The sequence below is a fragment of the Salvelinus namaycush genome, chromosome 31, assembly GCF_016432855.1.
Source record: "Salvelinus namaycush isolate Seneca chromosome 31, SaNama_1.0, whole genome shotgun sequence".
Lineage (NCBI taxonomy): Eukaryota > Metazoa > Chordata > Actinopteri > Salmoniformes > Salmonidae > Salvelinus > Salvelinus namaycush.
In genome coordinates, this window is record NC_052337.1 from 3,464,693 (window position 1) to 3,483,606 (window position 18,914).

Sequence of the window (18,914 nt, forward strand, 5' to 3'; positions counted from 1 at the left end):
GACCAGCTTTTTGTCTGTATTGCTAGTCCAACCCGTGGTAGAGCGCTTTATAAGCAAACTCTCTTCCACATGATTATGGAGGCTATCTTCTTGGCATGTAACAGCGAGCGGCAGGGGTCACCTAGTGGTACACACCGTCGTGAGTGTCTTTCACGGGATTGAGTGTTAGTGATGGCTGTGTGGCAGCCAGTTGGGCATCGGCCCACACGTTTGAGGTTTTATCGCTTGGATGTCACTCGTCTCTCTGTGGCTTGCAGTGTTCTTACTGCAGGGACAGTAGAGCGTCGCTAGGCAGCGTGTCGTTATGCGCCATATCCAGGTCACCACATTTTATGCGGATTAGAGTGATGGGTGGTCTGCTGTGGGCCGTTCTCAATTGCTATTCGCTGGCGTCAGCTTGTGTGTGTGTGTGGGGGGGGGGGGGTGATTGTATGTCCCCATAGCTGTGTTGTACAAACTGAACTGACTGAAAGGGGACTTAAAGTTATGAATATAACTACTGTTCCCTGAAGGAAGGGAACGAGGTAAAACAAAGTAGAAGAACTTGGTCTTGGTAGGAGGACCTCTGTTCTATCCATTTTCTCTTGTTTGGATTGGTCGCCTTTTTTTAGGGGAGGAGTGAAGTGAGCAGGGAATTTGTGTGAGGTAAGAAAAGTCCATGGGAAGATAAAAGGGGCATAAAAAGGGTTTAAGTAATAAAGTAAAAGACCATAGAGTGGAATTTGTGTATTAAAACCCGGTTTGGATGGGCCTCCCGAGTGGCGCAGCGGGCTAAGGCACTGCATCAGTGCTTGAGGCGTCACTACATACCCGGGTTTGATCCCATGCTGTGTCACAGCCGGCTGTGATCGGGAGACCCATGAGGCGGTTCACAATTGGCCCAGCGTTGTCCGGGTTAGGGGAGGGTTTGGGATTTCCTGGGCCGGGCGCCTGCAAGATAAGGTGTTTCCTCCGACACATTGGTGCGGCTGGCTTCCGGGTTAAGCGAGAAGTGTGTCAAGAAGCAGTGCTTGGCAGCATTGTGTTTTGGAGAACGCATGGCTCTCGCCTTTGCTTCTCCTGAATCCGTACGGGAGTTGCAGCAATAGGACAAGACTAACTACCAATTGGAGATTGGGGAGAAAACATTTTTTTTTTACGGTTTGGGGTAGGTTAGTAGTGTTCAGTATGGTGGAGAGTCCTTGGGGGAATGAGGCTGCACCCCTTGATTTTATCACCTTTTGAAGCGCAGTTTCTTTGTCCTTGTCCGGCGTGATTGAAAGGTTCTTCAGACAACTAGCAAGGGTTGCGACTCCCCCATAGTGTGTCGTACCTATTTCCTTCAGTGAACAGTAGTTATAGTCATAACTTTACATGTTGTGTACTCTTATTTTCTTTAGCTCTATCAGATAAAAAGAGCCAGAGGACCAAAAGAAGAAACGTGGGAAAGAAGCCTGCATCTTTGGTTCTGATGAACCCTCGTAAACAGGATGAAACCGCTCAGCAACTTCATCATGTGTCTACGCTGCTTGATTAACTGATGAATGAGCCTGTACAGTCAGATCATCTTTAAACATGTCTGACAACATAAGTCCACAAACCTTGTCAGAGGCCATGGCAGAGACACAGTTGACAGTGGAGCAAGGTGACAAGCACATTGGGCAGAGTAATGTTCTTCAATCGCCTACGAAACAGACATTCAAGTCAGCTCCAAATGGCACTATTGCCGTTATACCAGACTCAGGGGACAAGTTCTCCAGCTCCTCTCATCAGTCCCTTTCAGAGGAAGGAACAAAGATCGCTGGTCAAAAGGCTGATGCTAAAAAAACTAAAAGCAAGAGAAATATGGCAACTTTGGACAAGAATGCTGAAGACCAGATTGTGAACCAGAATAGGCAACCCGACCTACAAGACCAGGACTCTGCGCAAACTACTGCTGTTGTTAAGGATATCTGTTTTGGTTCTCAAAAGGTATCGTAGCTTTTATGATTTAAAGAGGATTTTGTTTGATCAAGTAAAAATATGTCATTTTCAGTTATATAGTGAGGGCCATCTGTGGCCGTTTTGGTTTCTTGTTGAGGTATTTGAGTGTTAAATTTGTTTAAATTTACTTCACTGAACAGACCGAGACCATAGGTTCCAGTGTTGACCCACCGGAAGTGGAGCCTATGGAGATTGAGCAGTCTTCACCAACTAGTCCAGATTTTAAGATGGAACCAAAGGACAACACAATAATTGGATCTGAGGTATCGTAGCTACTTGAATGTTAAAGAGGATTTTGCTGTTTGAACAATTTTAAACTGATGGATCCAATACAATTTGTCATAAGAATTGGGGGATCTATTTGGCCATTTTGTTTCATTTTGAGGGGCAGTTAAGTGTTAATGTGTATTACATGTTTTACTTTACTGAACAGACGGAGGGCGGAGGTGCCAGTGGGGACCGACACTCCGAGCCTATGGAGGTTGAGCAGTCTGCCCATGGGAAAGAAGATTCCTCCCTTTCACCAACTAGTCCAGATTTTAAGAGGGACAACACAAGTGATGCCTCTGAAAGTCCGGCTGAAAGGTATCCCAACATTTTCTTCTAGTCAGAAGTCACTCAATACTCATACTTATTTTTAAATGACCTTAACCAAGACAATTCCTGCTCACTTCATCTTAAGACAATATTCATCTGAATTTTGTTTTTTCTTTGTTCCAATTCCAGCACAGCCATGGTTGGATCAGAGGTATCGTAGCTTCTTGATTTTTAACCCTTTACACTGGTACCCGTAGGCGGGTTGAAAATGGCAGATTTGGGCACTGATAAGCACCTAAACTGGATCGCAGTGGCTGCAGGGCCGTAACTAGGGTTTTAGTGCAGTTCGTAAGGATGCTGTAGGTTCATCAGTCGATCGGCTGTGTTTTTTGTAGAAACACAGCCAATCTACAAAAAACACAGCCGATCTACAAAAAACACAGTCGATCTATTAGCTGTACAATTGTAATGTTATACACCTGAAATGGGGGAAATATTAGAAATGATCCACACTGACATGTAGCATCAGTAGCAAAACAAAAAATGTAGGACATTTTTATAACTGTATTGTTTGCATTTTAATGTCAGCCTATAGGGAAGATAGGCCCTGTGGAGGTGTTCATATTGAAACATACAATAGTTATATTTTAATGTCAGCCTATAGGGAAGATAGGCCCTGTGGAGGTGTTCATATTGAAACATACAATAGTTATATTTTAATGTCAGCCTATAGGGAAGATAGGTCCTGTGGACGTGTTCATATTGAAACATACAATAGTTATATTTTAATGTCAGCCTATAGGGAAGATAGGTCCTGTGGAGGTGTTCATATTGAAACATACAATAGTTATATTTTAATGTCAGCCTATAGGGAAGATGGGTCCTGTGGAGGTGTTCATATTGAAACATACAATAGTTATATTTTAATGTCAGCCTATAGGGAAGATAGGTCCTGTGGAGGTGTTCATATTGAAACATATTTTTTTAAGTTCCTAATTTCTTTGATAAGTATAGTACAGGTTCTTTTAGGGGACCCACCCCATGTTTGGGAACCACTGTACAAACCTCTTTCTGCTTGCTTCCTCCCTCTCTCTGTCTCCTCTGCTTCCTCCTGCATGCATTGCAGTCTGCCAAAGCCTCACCACTGAGCTCCACATCACTGCCTGTCTCCGTAGCAGAGCATGTGAGCGGAGTTGAGCGGTTGGAAATCCCGCTCATCGCTCATGGAGCTCCGGCGCTCCATGTCCTTTCCTGCTGCTCTGCTAAAAACCACTCACTGCTTACAGGATCACAGGGGGAAAAAAACTGCAGCTCCAAATTCGTTCCATTCATTAAAATCGCAATTTAACCAACACCCATCTATTTTTGGTACTACCTGGACCTACCAATTGGTTTATATTTATTGAAACCAAACCATATGGATTTGAATGAAAAGTATTTGAATAATAATGGAGAGGTGAATGTAAGAAGCGAACAATTTCAAATAGGCTACATGTCCTATTAAACAGCATATACAGTGTATTCGGAAAGTATTCAGACCCTTTGACTTTTTCCACATTTTGTTACGTTACAGCTTTATTCTAAAATTAATTAAAAAATAAATAAATCCTCATCAATCTACACACCATAACTCATAATCACAAAGCAAAAACAGGTTTTTAGATTTTTTTACAATACATAAGTATTCAGACCCTTTACTCTGTACTTTGTTGAAGCACCTTTGGCAGCGATTACAGCCTCGAGTCTTCTTGGGTGTGACGCTGCAAGCTTGGCACACCTGTATTTGGGGAGTTTCTCCCATTTTTCTATGTAGATCCTCTCAAGCTCTGTCAGGTTGGATGGGGAGCGTCGCTGCACAGCTATTTTCAGGTCTCTGCAGAGATGTTAGAGCGGGTTCAAGTCCGGGCTCTGGCTGGGCCACTCAAGGACATTCGGAGACTTGTGCATCCATCCTCCCAGTCTCTGCCGCTGAAAAACACTCCCACAGCATGATGCTGCCACCACCATCCTTCACCGTAGGGATGGTGACAGGTTTCCTCCAGATGTGACCCTTGGCATTCAGGCCAAAGAGTTCAATCTTGGTTTCATCAGACCAGAGAATCTTGTTTCTCATGATCTGAGGATCCTTTAGGTGCCTTTTGGCAAACTCTAAGCAGGCTGTCATGCTTTTTACTGAGGAGTGGCTTCCATCTGGCCACTCTACCATAAAGGCCTGATTGGTGGAGTGCTGCAGAGATGGTTGTCCTTCTGGAAGTTTCTCCCATCTCCACAGAGAAACTCTGGAGCTCGGTCAGAGAAACCATTGGGTACTTGGTCACCTCCCTGACCCAAGGCCCTTCTCCACCGATTTCTCAGTTTGGCGGCCAGCTCTAGGTGAAGTCTTGGTGGTTCCAAACTTCTTCCATTTAAGAATGATGGAGGCCACTGTGTTCTTGAGGACCTTCAATGCTGCAGAAATGTTTTGGTAACCTTCCCCAGCTCTCTGCCTCAACACAATCCTGTCTCGGAGCTCTACGGACAATTCCTTCGATCTCATGGCTTGGTTTTTGCTCTGACATGCACTGTCAACTGTGGGACCTTATATAGACAGGTGTGTGCCTTTCCAAATCATGTCCAGTCAATTGAATTTACCACAGGTGGACTCCAATCAAGTTGTAGAAACATCTCAAGGATGATCAATGGAAACAGGATGCACCTGAGCTCCATTTCGAGTCTCATAGCAAAGGGTCTGAATACTTATGTAAATAAGTAATTTCAGTTTTTTATTTTTAATACATTTGCAAAAAAAAAAAAAAAAATGTAATACATTTTAGAGAATGAGGCAGTAATGTAACTTGGAAAAGGGAAGGGGTCTGAATACTTTCCGAATGCACTCTAAATAGGTCAGGAGCCAAACAGGGAGCCTAAGATGGAACCGATAATGAATTATTTAGCTATATTATTTCAATTAATTCAAGGCTATAGCCTACAAAGAAATGTGTTGTGACAAATTTGCTAGTGTGACACAATAGGCTGGTAGGGACATAAAAGCACTCAGCATTTAGACAACATTTCATTGTATTGAATCATTATAGTTTATAAATTGTGCGTTTAGGCTGTGACTTACTTAGAATGAAATTCATATTTTATTTTTTTAAAGAAACACGAGTTTGGTCATCTGTGGTTTCAGGCTCATGTAATGGTGCCTGGAGAGCTGACCAGCTGACCATATCCTCTCCACACGTGTAGCGCCATTGGGGATGCTAGACACCCTTTTGGCCACTCCTGTCAGACAATAGTCTATGTGAAATAGTTAACAACATAATAAAGAAATAAGACGCTGATGAGATTGGTAACTACATAATATACTTATACCAACCTCCTCTGTATATTTCTCAGAAAAATGTATTTTATTCAGGATTGCTCTGTCTTTGGCCAGCTTCTCTATGAACTCCTGGCAGGGGAGGTTGAAGTTTGTCTTCACAATAAGCATGGCCTTGATGGTAGGAACAGTGAACCTATTTCTTGCTGCTGTCCATAGATCATTCATTTGGGAGAACACTCTCTCGACTGGTGCATTACTTCCAGGTAAACACATGACAACAGACGCTAATCTAGCCAGGTTAGTGTGTGGGATGTCATTCTCTTTGAAGTGGGTAACCACCGTGCTCCATCTCTGGCTAAACGGTGTCTCAGATGTTTTCCATTCTTCAAGCGATCCCCCCTTTAGGAACTCTTGCAGGCCAGTAACCTCGTCACATAATGTATCCTCATTGATGGTCACATTGGGGCATTTATCCTGCAGTTTGCCTGCTGCCTTCTGGATCTCTTCACGCTGAGGTTGCCTTTTTAAAAGGAGACAATGTAAATATTTTAGATGATCTGTGTGCTTTCCCCATGCTTGCAAGTAGTTCACAGCCGTAGTGAAGAATGATTGGGATGTTTTGAGAAAGCTCTCTTTAGACATGGCTCCATTTCCCTCTAGCTCTCTCAGAAGTCCTCTGACCAAAACTGGAATGAAGTTCTCATCACGTCTTGCAGTTAATTTTGCCTCAACGTTTCTCAGAATTGCAGCGGACTCCACAGCACAGCGGTCCTGGCCTCCAAGCATCTTGATCGTGTCACTGAATACGGTCAAGTTTCCACGGACAAAGGCCAGCCAAAGTTCAGTCAGTGGATCTTCAAACATTGTTCGCAGGACAACAGGGCATTTGTCTTCAGAAATAAAAGGATTTCAATGGCACATACTTTTTCAGCACTCTTTCTAGAGCAGGGAGCATGGACATCCAGCTGTGGACATCCAGCGAACATTACTGTGTCCTAAAATGTTATGGTACTCCTGGCCAACAAACTCACAAAAGCCCTTCAGTCTTTCTACTCTGACGGTGAAAATATGAACATATCCAAATATCTTTGTGAGCAGGTACTCAACATCATATCCAAAGCTGTTCTGGCCGTGTTATGAATGATGTGGGCAGGACAACCTAAGCCAATCACCTCCCGCTGCAGAGCATTTTTAACTTTGGTATGGACATTGACCCTCCCCAGCCTCTTCAGTCCTCTAAAGTTGGTATTTGTTGTCGGCAGAGAATGTTTTCCAGGTTACATTTTTAGATGACCACCAGGACCTCAGCTGCAATCTCCTCTGCTGTTTCTCCTTTCAATTCAACAAAATCAAGCAGTTTTGTTTCCACAGATGTGTTGCCACCATATATCTTACAATATCTGACTACTATTGGCAGTAGCTTCACATGTCCATGATTGGACGCATCAATGGACAGGGACACAAATTCAACCTGGTCTAGGTCCTGTGTTACCAAAGTAGTTGTCCATGTTGCTAACACGTTACTCACTGTGGCGTCACATTTTGTCCTAGCACTTGTAAACTTCGGCTCATAAAGCTTCCGTGTCAGTTGTGCTGTGCAGTCCATAGATCTGTAACTATGATTGTGTCGCATAGTGTGGTATGCAAAGACACCCTCCTGCACAGCTAAATCATATTCTTCTTGGGAAGGCTCTACCTTCTTGAAGAATGTGGTGACAGAGGGCATACCAACACGGCCAATCAGAGAGGCTTTATGCTTTTTCATCTGCTGATGTTCTACCACTGCCGTTCTTCTCCGGCTGCCAATTGAAAGAGAGGAATTACAAAGGGTGCGGTGAACCATTCTATCGTCTTGACCTGAGCGTATAAATGGACATTCTCTCATCATGTTTTTCATAAAAAGCGCATTTACGTTTCTTGGAAAGAGTCATTGTATCTCCTGTCTTCTTCTTCACTCTCCTTGTGTCACTCTCCTTACTCTAACTTTTTCTCCTCCTCTTTTCTTCACTCGTCTTCCTTTCCTTCTCTTCCTTTCCACCTCACTCTTCTACACTCTCCTTGCTTCACTCTTTTTACTCCCTTAATTTTTCCTTCTCCTTCCTCTCCAATCTGTATTAATAAATAGCACACTATTAGATAAAATACTTTGGTTAACAGATTCCCATTGTTTGCCTCATTTTTGTATTTTATCTTAAAAACATTGTTTGGAATAATAAATTGGCAGGCTCTGTAACCATATCTTTACCTTTCCTCCTCTGTCTCCTTCACTCTTCTTCCTATCCAGTCTTCCTCCTCTCCTTCCTCTCCACTGCTAATGTTATCCATGAACATTTCTAAATATATTTTCACACTACTTATTATAATGCCAAACCATTAAAATTGTAATCTACAAAAATATTCTCCGAATTAATTGTGCATTAATATAATCATTTTCAGAATCGCCCGTCCACTTCATATTTACATGTGAACATTTCTTAACCTAGCTACCATAACAGTAGCTAGCTAACTTAGTCTACATAGCTAACGTTAGCTACCATAACCTATTTAAAACCTTATAGAGCAGATCATCTATCTAATATAATAAATTGTGACATTATAATATCACTAGCTAGTATCTCAAACGATTGTAACCTGGCTTGAAAAGACGTTTGTGGTGATGATGTGGATTCACTTGACACTTGCTAGCTTCTGGCCGAGCTTTCTACAGCAGTTTTCTCCAAAACTATCGCGAGCAAGTAGTTGGTAGAAGAAGAAGAGTGAATGGAGCTGCTGTAGCGAGCAGGTAGTTAGTAGAAGAAGAGTGAATGACGCTGCTATAGCGAGCAGCCCCCTCTGCTGGACAAAACAAGCACAACGCGGTTGAGACGTCAACCGGTAGGCTCTGCTGCCCGGTCTTTCTTGCCAAGTAAAATATTTCACTTTGCGGTCTGTTTTTAACGCACAGTTAAAAACGGGGACATTTCTGGGGACAGCTCCAGCCGGGGACAGGCCACCAAAAACGGGGACTGTCCCCGGCTAACGGGGACGTCTGGTCACCCTAATCTATAAGCGACTGTTTAATGGTCGACTTTGGGCACGAAAAACGGTCCAACTCCTCGTCTTTCTGAACTTTTAAAGAGAAATGGGGTGTGCTTTTGGTGGTTCATCTGTTTCATTCTGGTCATGCATGCCGCGACCGTCGTAGCTAGTTCGTTAGCTAATGGTGCTTTCAATACAACTGGGAACAAAAACAAAAGTGAGGTCAAATCACAACGTCAGTGATCTTCCGATCGGAAAGTCAGAGCTCTAGAAAGAGGCCCCCGTTCCCGACTTGGAATTCTGAGTTGGGATGAACGTTCAAAACAAATTTTCCTAGTCGGAGTAATTTTTCCCCCCAGAATTCCAGGTTGTCTTGAACGCACTGAAATCGCACATCGTATATTTCCCAGATCTGAGTTCCACTTGAAGAAACTTTCAAAGTTCTTGAAATGTTCTGGATTGACTTACCTTCATGTCTTAAAGTAATGATGGACTGTCATTTCTCTTTGCTTATTTGAGCTGTTCTTGCTAAAATATAGACTTGGTCTTTTACCAAATAGGGCCATCTTCTGTACACCACTCCTACCTTGTCACAACACAGCTGATTGGCTCAAACACATTAAGAAGGAAAGAAATTCCACAAATGAACTTTTAATAAGGCACACCTGTTAATTGAAATGCACTCCAGGTGACTACCTCATGAAGCTGGTTGAGAGAATGCCAAGAGTGTGCAAAGCTGTCATCAAGGCAAAGGGTGGCTACTTTGAAGAATCTCAAATATTAAATAGATTTTGATTTGTTTAACACTTTTTTGGTTACTACATGATTCCATATGTGTTATTTCATAGTTTTGATGTCTTCACTATTATTCTACAATGTAGAAAATAGTAAAAAAAAAGAAAGAAAGGAAAAACCCTTGAATGAGTAGGTGTGTCCAAACTTTTGACAGGTACAGTATATATGACCTAGAATTAATTACAATATGAGTGAAATAGTTTTCCTTACAAAAAAATAAATAATTTAGTCTGTTAAAAAAAGCATATTTTCTGTGTCGGAATGGTGTGGGCATACCCCAACAACAGAAGGGTGTGGGCGCATACTGGTCATTAAAAATATAATAGTAAGCATTTCACTGTTAGTCTGCACCTGTTGTTTACGAAGCATGGGACCATTTGAACTAGTCTGTTTGAGAACATTTTCCTCCAATTTATGATTTGGCAACATACATATAGGATGAGTCAAACATTATTTGGGTATGAGTTAACAGAATATTAACTTTTAAAAGTGACATTTTCAGTGGACAGTTACTTTAAAACTGCAATATTTTCTCTCATCCTCATGACAAAATGTGAAGAATAGCATCAGATTATCTATAAAACAGCAAATGTTTCTCTCTGCCCCATTGCAAAATTTGTAGAATTGTAGGACATTCGCTTTAAAAATGCAAAATGTTCTGACTCATGACAAAATGTGTAGAATATCATTATAAAACTGAAAATATTTCTCTGCCTTATGGTAAAATGTGTTTAAATGCAGGAAGTTAGCTGTTTGGAGGGGGTCCCACTTTCCACTTATGTGTTTTCAAAATACCCCTCCCTATAGCCTTCTCTATTCGCCTCCAAATTGCCTTCCCCTAATTGTGTGATGACGGGGTTGCAGAGTTGTGATCAAAACAACTGGAAGTGTGCTTGCTGTAGCTCCTCAACGGCACAGCTAGGAGAGCTCAAATAACCACCTTATAGTTGAACAGTCTTCTTTGAGTCATATAAACTCATTGAAATGACTTAGGAACTGTGCCCACTTTGGAGAGGTGTGTGGCCACTTGGAAACACTAGTTTAGTCCTCTCACTCAAACCCTTGTCATGTGTCTTATGTTGCACCTACCCCACATTTATCATGTCCCAATGTATCCAGAGTATTTTCTGGTTTCGTTATCGACAAATGTGGCAAAAAGTACAGTAAATATAAAACGCACATAAAATCAACAGTGTAACGATTCAGTCTTGTGTCAGGTGAACTGTTGTTGTGTCCTTAACTTTGGTCTAATCATTTTCCCATAATCCACAAACTGTTCACTTTCAATTTCTACCATGCTACGCATATGATCTTCATATTTCTTCTGTAAGAAACATTTCAATTTAGCCCTATCCATATCATTATATATATATCATATCCATATTGGCCAATTCCAATGAGTGTAAAGGGTTAAAAGGATTTGCTGTTTGAGCAATTGAAACTAATGGACCCAATAAAAGTTATAATGAGAGGTCTATTTGGTCATTTTCATTTGAGGGACAGCTAAGCGTTAACAGGTGTTTTGTATGACTTGTTTAACAGACAGGCAGCATCCCCTCCAGTGTTAGCCTACAGGAGGATGCCATGGAGGTCGACCAGTCTGACCAAAGGAAAGGAGACACGAAAAGTGATAACTCTGGAACTATGGAAGAAAAGTATCCTTGTCCACCTCCAAAAAGGTATCCATTCCAAAACGTTCTGCTAAACAGATGTCATTCAGTGCTCATGGTTATTTAAATCCCCTTCCCCAATACAAATCCTGCATACCTGCATATGTTTAGACTCTCCAACCATCTTCTAGGTTTTTCACTCCAACCCAAATTTAGCACACCTGATTCTAATAATTAGCTGGTTGAACCAAGTTAGATCAAATCAAATGTTATTGGTCACATACACATGGTTAGCAGATGTTAAAGTGTAGCGAAATGCTTGTGCTTCTAGTTCCGACAGTGCTGTAATATCTAACAAGTAATCTAACAATTCCCCAACAACTACCTTATACACACAAATCTAAAGGGGTGAATGAAAATATGTACATATAAATATGAGCAATGGCCGAGTGGCATAGGCAAGGTGCAATAAAACACAGTATACACATACGATATGAGTAATAAAAGATATGTAAACATTATTAAAGTGGCATTATTTAAAGTGGCATTGTTTTAAAGTGACTCGTGATCTATTCATTAGAGTCCAGTGATTGGGTCTGTGTTGGCAGTAGTCTCTCTGAGTTAGTGATGACTATTGAACAGTCTGGTTGGCCTTGAGATAGAAGCTGTTTTTCAAACTCTGTCCCAGCTTTGATGCACCTGTACCCCAGTTACAACTGGAGTTGGACCAAAACGTTACAGGAGGGTAGTGCTCCAGGAACAGAGTTGTAAGACCCCAGGTTTAGACAATACTCATCTGATTATTGTTTCTTTTCATTTCAGGACAGCCACAGGGAATTCACAGGTGTCGGCTAAAGAGAGACTTAAAATATATTTCCACGCAATCCTCTCAAAGGACTTCAATCTTGACCAGAATGAGGATCGCCTTTTCATATGGGCAGGGGAGGAAACGGGGAGCTGGGAATCCAATGCAGTTGAGCTAACCGTGACAAAGTGGGTTTTGGTTCACGTGTATGTCTACTGTATGTTCAACCCGGAATTTAGTGGTTTGTCCCATTTGTGTGTTGCCATAAAAAGTAATCCTATAAGTAATGTCATTCTACATAAAGAATGATGTAACACATCCTAACGTTATAACCCTTGTTATGTTTTAAAGCCACAAACTAAATAGAAGTAGTCAGGTTTCCATTGACCCGGGTTTATTCCACACGCAATGTCGGCCCCAAAAAAACATTTTTGACGTGTGTAATAGAAACGGCAGATGTACGAGAAATCTTCTAAAGATCAACACATTTGATCTGTTCGACGGGTGGGTTTTTCTTTTGTCTTAACTTTCTTTTCAGCGACACATTATGGTGTTTTTCAAATAAATGTTGATTGACGAATCATTTTTGAAGGTACAGCGGGGCAAGTGATGTCATCATGTAACTATAGAACAATCCGCTCCACATTTAAATTCTAAAGGTCTACTGCTCGCAAAATCATTTTTTTTTTTAGCTATATATTTTTTTAGCTATAAAAATTGTGTTTCTTTGCAGGACAACGATTGTCTTGAATTTCTGAATTGCTCACCTTGCTTGGTGAAACTCTGGTTGCAAGTTTCACCATCCCAATTGTTTCAGATCTATAGGAGTGTAAAGTTTCACCATCCCAATTGTTTCAGATCTATAGGAGTGTAAAGTTTAACCATGGCACGGACGTGGCTAAAAGTTGGCACATGAGTATTGTTAGAATATGGCAAATATTATTCAATTCTATCCATGCTGGCTATTGCGGGCTACCTGTCACATGATAAATATAGGTGACAGCCTGCTCACCTATTTGTTAAGGCTCCATTTGCTTAATTGGATAATGGAAACACTTTCAACCGCATCTTTGTTCGACGTTCTAGGTTTTGGTGAAAACATTTATTTTTTATGGTGTGACTCATTACGTCCAGCTGTTTTTATCAACGCGACAGTTCGATGGAAACGCAGCGTGGCACAGACGTCAGGTCAACGTCTAGCTTTGATTTACATTCGGTTGAGTTGTCAACTAACGTGAATTCATTGGATTTAGGTTGAGTGAAGTAGATCAAATTCCCTTAACATTGATGACTTTTTAGCAAATCCAATCTGTTTTCTACGTTGATTCAATGTCATCACATGGAATTTTTGTTGTTGTTGAAATGTCGTGTTGATTCAACCAGTTTTTGCCCAGTGAGAAGTAAATCTATTTTCTATGCAAACGTTCTAAATGTCGGCAAAACAATCCCTGGACAAGTTAATGGAAACCTAGCTATATTGAACCCGTATTTCTCCAACACTCGCTGCCTCGGGTCTGCGTTGAAACTGAGGCAACAGGGCGTTCAGTGTCGTTACTCCTGACCTGTGGACTGCCCTTTTGTCACGGCCGTTGAATGAAGAGGACCAAGGTACCGCGTGGTGAGCGTACATATTCCGTTTTATTAGGTGATGACGCCGACTAAACAATAAACAATACCAAACAACCGTGAAGCTTAAGGCTAAGTGCCACAAACAAAGTTAACCTCCCACAAAGACAGGTGGGAAAAAGGGATACCTAAGTATGGTTCTCAATCAGAGACAACGATAGACAGCTGTCCCTGATTGAGAACCCTACCCGGCCAAAACATAGAAATACAAAAAACATAGAAAATAAAACATAGAATGCCCACCCCAAATCACACCCTGACCAAACCAAATAGAGACATAAAAAGGCTCTCTAAGGTCAGGGCGTGACACCTTTCTAGGGTAATCAGGGTGGCACACATCGGAAAATACATCAGGTTAATCAAAAATTATTTTAAAGTTTTCTTATGTTTTTACATGTTTACTTACAATCTCTGCAGGGAACTGGGAGTACATGGATTCTTAGTCGAAGGAATCCTGGTCACTGACCAAGCTGTGTCCATACCATACCAATATCTTGTCTACAGTTCCAAAAAGGCAACGTATGAGTATGAGTACAGTGATTCTACACATCCCCCCAGAAGAAGAAGTCTTTCTGTAAAGACCAAACTACTCGATGAGGAAGGTAGGAGTTTTGTAGAATTTCTACAACTGTTTTTAATTGCGATGGATGCATTTAATTGGAACACATGAGATGACAGCTTTTGGGTGATGCTCATCCCATTTTAGAAACACTTTTTTTTAGCTTTGTCATTATGGGGTATTGTGTGACGATTGATGAGGGAAAAACAAACAATTTAATCAATTTTAAAATAAGGTTGTAACATAACAAAATGTGGATAAAGTCAAGGGGTCTGAATACTTTCTGAATGCCCTGTAGATTCAGCTTGATCTGACTTTATTAAGCAAGCACCATTCTCCATTCATCACTGAACATCGCCAGAGTAGCCTGTTCTTTGGGCAGCTGAACAGGTAGAGCAGAGATTGTGCGTAAAGAACAAAATCCCACTCATACGCATAAGCTTCAAACTTACAAAAAAAATTATCTAAATCAACTATTTTAGGTCAAACTCGACTGTAAACCAAGTTGAAATTAGTTTTGAATCAAGTGCATAGTATTCCTTTTTTATTTATTTTTTTAGCAAAATATCAAATTATTTGTGCTGTCAAAATGTTTCTTTCCTGCTTTGCCAAGAACATCACATAAACCGGCTAAAGTGGCATCTTTTTTTTGTGTCCACCCCTCCTCCACCACACCCCTCCTCCACCACACCCCTCCTCCACCCCTCCCCTCCTCCCCCCTCCTCCACCACACCCCTCCTCCACCCCTCCCCTCCTCCCCCCTCCTCCACCACACCCCTCCTCCACCCCTCCCCTCCTCCCCCCTCCTCCACCACACCCCTCCTCCACCCCTCCCCTCCTCCCCCCTCCTCCACCCCTCCCCTCCTCCACCAAACCCCTCCTCCACCCCACCACAGGGGCTTGGCATCAGTATGATGACATTATCTGTGCCTCGCCATCCAAGGATGTGTCCAAAAGAATAATCCAAGGCAGAGAAATCGCAGGGAAGATAATGCTTCAGACTATTTTTGAACTCCTTCACAGCTGGAATGACATTCAACTCAACTGTTTCATGAAACGACTGATTCAATTTGAACAGATTTACAGGAAACCGTCATTGTATGCAGGCACCAACAAGAATATGAAAAAACAAGAAACAAATAAAGATGTGAGTTATTTTAAAATAATTGTTAAATAAACATAATGGCATTCAGATAATGCATAGACCAGCGATAATGCATAGACGTTATGCCAAATTATTCATAGAAAAATATATGCTGTTTTACAGTGATTAAATAGATGAGAAAGAAATGCATTGCCGTTTACAAATGTCTTAAACAGTCTTCTAACATTCTGTTTTACTCCAAGGTTCAAAAGCTGCTGAAACAGTTCATTCTGGAGAGTGTGCTTCCTCAGCTGGTGAAGAAGGGAGAGGGAAAGAGTCCCACTATTCAGGACCAAATGAAGGCCGCTGTGATCGTACTGTATATGTGTAAACATTATGAGATCCCACTAGACAAAGCAGAAATTGCTGGTCTATGCTTTGCTCTCTGCCTGCCCAACCTGCCTAAAGACGAGTTCCTGCAGTATTGGACAGATTTTACACAACCCGTCGTACTTCTCAAAAAGTGAGTACATTGTTTTAACATGACAGTTTCTCAGCTATTGGCCTAAACCAAAGATGGGATGCTTCACATACAATTCAATAACTCAGTGGCAGTTGCATTTCCCTACAGGTTATATAGAGGCGGACGGACCAGAAAGGCTGTTGGTTTAATGCTGCATTCATAACCAAATGGAAAGGTGGTAAATACCAGTTGTTAAGTTGGATGCATTCACATGCTTTCAACTCATTGAGAAACACGACTCCAATCAAGTTGTAGAAACATCTCAAGGATGATCAATGGAAACAGGATGCACCTGAGCTCAATTTTCGAGTCTCATAGCAAAGGGTCTGAATACTGATGTAAATGTAATTTTTTAATTTTATACATTTCCAAACGTTTCTAAAAACCAGTTTTTCCTTGTCATTATGGGTTATTCCAAATCAAAGTTTATTTGTGACGTGCGCCGAATACAACAGGTCTACACACCTTACAGTGAAATGCTTACTTACAGGCTCTAACCAATAGTGCAAAAAAGGTATTACATGAACAGTAGGTAAGTAAAGAAATAAAAACAACAGTAAAAAGACAGTGAAAAATAACAGTAGCGAGGCTATATACAGTAGAGAGGCTATATACAGTAGAGGCTATATACAGTAGAGGCTATATACAGTAGAGAGGCTATATACAGTAGTGATGCTACATACAGTAGAGAGGCTATATACAGTAGCGAGGCTATATACAGTAGCGAGGCTATATACAGTAGCGAGGCTACATAAATAGCGAGGCTACATACAGACACTGGTTAGTCAGGCTGATTGAGGTAGTATGTACATGTAGGTATGGTTAAAGTGACTATGCATATATGATGAACAGAGAGTAGCAGTAGCGTAAAAAGAGGGGTTGACGGGTGGTGGGTGGCGGGACACAATGCAGTGTGTAGATTGCAGTGTGGTGGGACACAATGCACTATTGTGTGTACATTGATGAGGGGGGGAAAACTATTAAATCCATTTTTGAATAAGGCTACAAAATGTGTAACAAGTCAAGGGGTCTGATTACTTTCTGGGATGCTGGCCTTCTAGGCAGAGTTCCTCTGTCCAGTGTCTGTGTTCTTTTGCCCATCTTAATCTTTTCTTTTTATTGGCCAGTCTGAGATATGGCTTTTTCTTTGCAACTCTGCCTAGAAGGCCAACATCCCGGAATCGCCTCTTCACTGTTGACGTTGAGACTGGTGTTTTGCGGGTACTATTTAACGAAGCTGCCAGTTGAGGACTTATGAGGCGTCTGTTTCTCAAACTAGACACTCTACTGTACTTGTCCTCTTGCTCATTTGTGCACTGGGGCCTCCCACTCCTCTTTCTATTCTGGTTCGAGCCAGTTTGCGCTGTTCTCTGAAGGGAGTAGTACACAGCTTAGTAGTACACAACAGATCTTCAGTTTCTTGGCAATTTCTCGCATGGAATAGCCTTCATTTCTCAGAACAAGAATAGACTGCCGAGTTTCACAAGAAGGTCTTTGTTTCTGGCCATTTTGAGCCTGTAATCGAACCCATAAATGCTGATCCTCCAGATACTCAACTAGTCTAAAAAGGACAGTTTTATTGCTTCTTTCAATCAGAACCACCGTTTCCAGCTGCGCTAACATAATTGCAAAAGGGCTTTCTAATGATCAATTAACCTTTTTAAAATGATAAACTTGGATTAGCTAACACCACGTGCCATTGGAACACAGGAGTGATGGTTGCTGATAATGGGCCTCTGTACGCCTATCTAGATATTCCATGAACAAATCTGACGTTTCCAGCTACAATAGTCATTTACAACATTAACAATGTCTACACTGTATTTCTGATCAATTTGATGTTATTTTAGTGGACCAAAAAAATGTGCTTTTCTTTCAAAAACAAGGACGTTTCTAAGTGACCCCAAACTTTTGAACGGTAGTGTTTTATTTGTTATGTTTCCCTTTGATACTGGGGTTAGCGATTCAAGTCCAGGAGTGTCAGATATATTTGAGATATTTCCACAGTGAGAATCATGGGCGGAATAGCTGCCGGTGGCATGAAAAGGTTTTTGATGAATAAATAAGTTGTAGGTGTGATGAGGGCTTGACTACTCACTGACCAATCATAAGTTGTAGGTGTGATGAGGGCTTGACTACTCACTGACCAATCATAAGTTGTAGGTGTGATGAGAGCTTGACCACTCACTGACCAATCAACGTTCCCTATTGTTCCCTATTGCTTAATACTGTTTAATACTGCTTGCCGTTGTCTCAAAATGTGTAGATTATTGACAGTCTTTGATTGGCTGGAGGGTAAGGATTATTCTCGTCCTAGTCCAGTGTGAATTGATAGGCTAATTTTTAAATAGCATCATGCTAAATAGGTTTGGCGTGTTTCTAGTCCACATTGTTGTAATTGGCTTCAACATGTAGTCTAGGCATAAATGTCTTTAAGCATCACATAGACATTACTTCTCTCCTAAACAGATTGCCAGATCTGTTGGTGACATTACTTCTCTCCTAAACAGATTGCCAGATCTGTTGGTGACATTACTTCTCTCCTAAACAGATTGCCAGATCTGTTGGTGACATTACTTCTCTCCTAAACAGATTGCCAGATCTGTTGGTGACATTACTTCTCTCCTAAACAGATTGCCAGATCTGTTGGAGAAACTGATAGACATTGCGAAGGAGGAGGGGATTCTAGTGATTCCCATGCTCCATCTCCTCAAAGGTTCCTCAAAACCATTTGAACCAATCCCTGTCACAATTACACCAAGTTGCAAGACTTGGGCAGGTCTGCAAAATACTTGGGCAGGTCTGCAAAAAGTGACCAACACCAGCAAGGACAGCAGGTACCATATTTCTCTCCCGTTTCACGTAGGCAAATATTTGTGACTATCGGGGTTGGGGTCTGTTCCATTTCAATTCGGTGAATTCAGTGTCCAACTGAAATTCTCATAAAAAAAAAAAAAATCTCATATAAAAGCATTGAGGAAAATTTGAATTAGAATCTGTTTAGGCCTAGTGAATTCACTGAATTGAAATGGAATTAGCCCCAACCCTGGTGACTATATCACCAGATAAAAGTGAATATTTTACTTTTAGC

The 18,914-nt window shown here is 41.4% G+C and overlaps 1 protein-coding gene across 1 annotated transcript in view; it reads left to right on the forward strand.

The window, feature by feature from the left end:
- The first annotated feature begins 1,397 nt into the window (after positions 1-1,397).
- The window catches only part of LOC120026149 (E3 ubiquitin-protein ligase rnf213-alpha-like), a 102,222-nt gene continuing 84,705 nt past the window's right edge, over positions 1,398-18,914 (forward strand). Inside the window, exons 1-9 of the mRNA XM_038970969.1 lie at positions 1,398-1,950; positions 2,103-2,225; positions 2,396-2,547; positions 2,689-2,710; positions 11,159-11,295; positions 12,049-12,219; positions 14,075-14,259; positions 15,113-15,363; positions 15,564-15,823. Of these exons, the coding sequence (XP_038826897.1) occupies positions 1,555-1,950; positions 2,103-2,225; positions 2,396-2,547; positions 2,689-2,710; positions 11,159-11,295; positions 12,049-12,219; positions 14,075-14,259; positions 15,113-15,363; positions 15,564-15,823 (1,697 nt within the window). The 5' untranslated portion in view covers positions 1,398-1,554. The remainder of the gene's footprint in view (positions 1,951-2,102; positions 2,226-2,395; positions 2,548-2,688; positions 2,711-11,158; positions 11,296-12,048; positions 12,220-14,074; positions 14,260-15,112; positions 15,364-15,563; positions 15,824-18,914) is intronic.